The 3,953-nt window shown below is 40.3% G+C and overlaps 2 protein-coding genes across 3 annotated transcripts in view; both read right to left on the bottom strand.

The window, feature by feature from the left end:
- fam50a (family with sequence similarity 50 member A) overlaps window positions 1-1,428 on the bottom strand; it is a 10,114-nt gene extending 8,686 nt beyond the window's left edge. The window contains exons 1-3 of the mRNA XM_035656770.1: window positions 1,160-1,428; window positions 460-544; window positions 148-247 (exon numbers count right to left, since the gene is read on the bottom strand). Coding sequence (XP_035512663.1) covers window positions 148-247; window positions 460-544; window positions 1,160-1,270 — 296 coding nt within the window. The 5' untranslated portion in view covers window positions 1,271-1,428. The remainder of the gene's footprint in view (window positions 1-147; window positions 248-459; window positions 545-1,159) is intronic.
- A 489-nt stretch (window positions 1,429-1,917) lies between these two features.
- The window catches only part of zgc:158296 (uncharacterized protein LOC791212 homolog), a 3,390-nt gene continuing 1,354 nt past the window's right edge, over window positions 1,918-3,953 (bottom strand). For both annotated transcript variants that reach the window (XM_035656772.1, XM_035656771.1), the window contains exons 3-4: window positions 3,538-3,725; window positions 1,918-2,414 (exon numbers count right to left, since the gene is read on the bottom strand). In XM_035656772.1, the coding sequence (XP_035512665.1) occupies window positions 2,231-2,414; window positions 3,538-3,725 (372 nt within the window). In that variant the 3' untranslated portion in view covers window positions 1,918-2,230. The remainder of the gene's footprint in view (window positions 2,415-3,537; window positions 3,726-3,953) is intronic.

Here is a 3,953-nt window from a genome sequence, read left to right as displayed (position 1 = left end):
CGACTTGGTAGCGAACTATCTGTTTTCGTGACATCCCTACTTTGGACCTTTAAACCAAACACTTGACCAGTGCAGAGCCTTGTGTCCATACAAACAACCAAAACTACTGTGTGAAAGTGAGCCAGAGGGGCGGTAACAATAACTCACAGCATGAGTTCCTTGGATTGCTCCTTCTTAGCCAGCTGTTTCTCTCTCTCCTTCACCAGCGCCTCCTGCTTGGCCTTCATATCATTCAGTGTCACCAGACCTGATGGAGACATAAAAACAAACAAGAATCAGGTGGATATTTCCTCTCAGTGATGTTATCGCGTGCAGCGATTTCACGAGTTACCATACAGCGAGGCAAAATTGGGTAGCTTTTTAATGCTTTACTCTTTCTGCCTGTCAACCAGTCCAGGGGCCTCTCTCATTCACCGTAGAGTTACAGCAGGGGTCATGTGCAACAACAAAGGTACTCACCAACCGTGCTGGACTTCAGCTCTGCCTCCACTGCATCATAGTGAGCTGAGAACTTCTTATCGATGTTGGATTTGACCATGTTGTCCTGCAGAGGAAACAGACACACACACACACTACACACACACACACACACAGAAGGTGCGTTAGGTTATTTAACCATTCCTTGCATTTCGACTGGCTCATAGGAGGCTGTAAAATGTGTTACAGGCTTTATTTCACAACAAGGCTGACATTCTGTAATTATCATCAACTTGTCTCTTAAGACATAAAAACTCGATTTGTTCATGTCTCTGACTACATATACTAACACTAAAATACTGACAATATGCTACTTTTACAACGCATTTCTATGTATCTGTATCTTTGTTATCATGGATTATGTGTAGAGTTAGGCCCTTATTGATGTGTGTATGTCTATAAGTTAGCCCTACATGCCTGCAGCTATCAATGTTTCTTTGCAACTAGAGCAACAAACAAGTAAACTCCTCTAAAAGTCATGCTATATAGGCTCACTGTAAAACTGCATGTATGCTAGATCAAATATAACGGTGACCCCTTCACTGACCCTGCAGGTCGCTGTCCCTCAGGGCTCTAACGTTACACACTCATTATTTTTGACATTAGACATCATGTCATCAGCTCGCAGTAATACCACACGACTGATACACACGTTATAATACAGGGGTAAAAAGTTACAAACCTCTGCAATCTTCTGCTTAAGTTGCTCAAGCTGCTCTCTTTCTTTTTCTCGTTTCTTCATCAGCTGCATGGCTCTCCCGGCCTCGCTGGCAGCTCCTTTGTACTGCGCCATGTCGCTCTCTCTGTTTTCGACGCTTGCTTGTACGGAATTTAACACTCAAAGAACAGAAAGAAAAGTTCAATTCTAAAGTAAAACACAGATTTTTCCAGAAGTGTGAAGGAAGACCTCCCAGCACCAGCGCACCACAACAAGAAAAATGGCGGCGGTGACGAGGTGCATGCTGGGTAGTGTGATGTCTATGTTGCCTTCACGTTGCCCAGAAAACCTCGGAATTACGACCGAACGAAGTGACACATTACAGTCTATTGATGCGAAATTTAGAAAGATTTTTTTTTTCTCAAATCAACAATGCAGTATACATCAGAAAGAAACACATAATGTATTAAGGTTGGTAACTACTATTTTCGTCATTGATGACTGATTAATTGATGAATTAATACATTCTTTTTTGCAATTAATTGATCACTGTTGGTCAAGAAAAGTAGCAGACCGAGAAGCTGGAAACAGCAAATGTATTTGAATGAATTGTTTTGCTTGATAAATTACTTTGAAGAGGAATTGTACATTTCCAATTTCTGGAAAATTACTGCTAGCTAGTATTTACTGATTGATTGATTCAAAGTTATTCTAGACTGATCTGTTGGTGCAAAAGACATTTACATAGTCTATTTGGTCAAACAAAACAGATGCATAAAGAACTTATTCAAGGACATTCATTTTATTGATAACTTGATACAATTTTCTCAGAATTACATCTGAAGTCAGTGTAAAATAAACTGCAATAATGATAGTAATAATAATAATAATAATAATAATAATAATAATAATAATAATTTGTATGAATTGGCTTTACGTGTAGAAAACATATCAAATAGCATTACCATTGGGTTGTAGAACTGTGCCAATCAAAAACCTAAAAAAGATGCAAGCAAATTTAACCAAAATTCTCTCACTCTTTCGCACACTCAGTCATTCACTCGGCCACTCAGTATCACTCAATATTTCTCACATTCATACGGCCTCTTTCTCTCTCATTGGATGCCAGTCCTTGTTCGACAGGGAAATGGCTATTTGACTGCAGCAGAGAGCGAGAGACGTGCAGAAGGGAGAGATGAAAGCATTCACAGCACACATACACAAGGACCGCAGGCATGGAAGGAAGGTGTTGCTCAGCTGTATGCAAGGCACCACAAACCTAGAATAAGAGAGGGAGAGAGAATTAATTCATTGATTGTGTCTAAAATCTCTCTCTGTGTGTCATGACAGACTGAGGAGAGAAGACTGAAAAGATTTACATTGTGAGAAAGAAGATGTCATTCTGTAAACTTTTGGCAGTGTGAATCAAACTGAAGCCCTAGGGTCACGTAGGTAAGTGTAAAAACAACACATTGTGGTTTGGGGGTTATGTGACACACTCTTCTGGGCTCAGTGACTCCCTGGAGTTTCTGCTGGTGGCCTGGCAACCTCAAGGTGATAAAAAGACCCCCATATCCAACTTTTGGAGGGATTTAACTAACAACATAAAAAAGATAATTTTGTATGCTGAACGCTGCCTCCCTTATGTTCAACACGAGGAGATATTTGATGATGCTTCAAGAACTCCAATCACAGCAGGTGGTTCGGGCACATGCCTGCTGTGACATCCCTGATTAGGGTTGGGCCAGATGCTTTGAAGTTTCCACCTGAAGAGCACAGCGTCTGAGCCCAACAAGTAGTAAGTAAGCAGAAATCTTATTTTGGTTCATTGCAAGCATGATATCTTTATATTAAAATGTATCCTCTTTTTAACCCACTAAAATTACGCTCTTATCCCCTTTGGGGTCTTGAACCAAAGGGTTAAACAATAGTTCACAACTTTTCCCCAGTGTTTCTTTGTTTCTCGTGAATTTAGGATTTTACGCTTTCAGGCCTATAAAACTGAAACGATTTTTAATTAATCAATTGTTTAATTGAGAGAAATTTATTCGGCAAAATTTTTTATCACTGATTAGGTGTAGAACTGCAGTTCAAACAAAGCTACATTATGAAAAATGTAACATTGTACTCTGGGAAAGTGCATTTGCAACATATTGGTCATATTAACTGAGAAGGAACATGATCATTGATTGCAGGCATACTCCTACAAGTACTACCTTTATACCTATATATATATATATGTAACTACAAGAAGACTTTGCTTAACGTTAGGAGTCAAAACCAAAAACACTGGGACCCACTGGTGTAGAGCCTCTGTGCTAGTGTTTATTCACTGTGAGTGAGTGAACATGACACTGATGTAAATGCCTACATGTGCGAGCATTTTTATTGCACCAGCATACCAGACATGTAGACAGGCAAGAATGGCCAGGAAAATACCACACAGGAGAGCGAAGGGCACAGCAAACAGCAAGGAGAGGCAGCGGTACGTCCAGATACGAGCCTTCTCGAAGCCAACGACACTGTAGAGCCACACTTGGTCTATGCTACGAGGTGTGGCGGGCTCCGCCAGTACGTCACTAACCTCCACCTACAGGCCAGGGAACATATAGAACATATTAAATAAAAGACTGACGTGCTTTTTTTTTGCAGGTGAGACTGACTCCCACACAAAGACAGTTACTGTTTAGACGTGAAGAGATGAAAGCATAATTAAATGTGTATAAGCAGCATCGCACTGTTGAAGCAGGTCGAAGTGGAACAACTTTTAATTACTTTATTTACAGTTGGGTAGTTTAGTTCAGTGGTTCCCAATCTA

The sequence above is a fragment of the Morone saxatilis genome, unplaced genomic scaffold, assembly GCF_004916995.1.
Source record: "Morone saxatilis isolate NCDOM2014 unplaced genomic scaffold, NCSU_SB_2.0 Contig15, whole genome shotgun sequence".
Lineage (NCBI taxonomy): Eukaryota > Metazoa > Chordata > Actinopteri > Moronidae > Morone > Morone saxatilis.
This window is presented reverse-complemented; position numbering and strand designations above follow the sequence as displayed.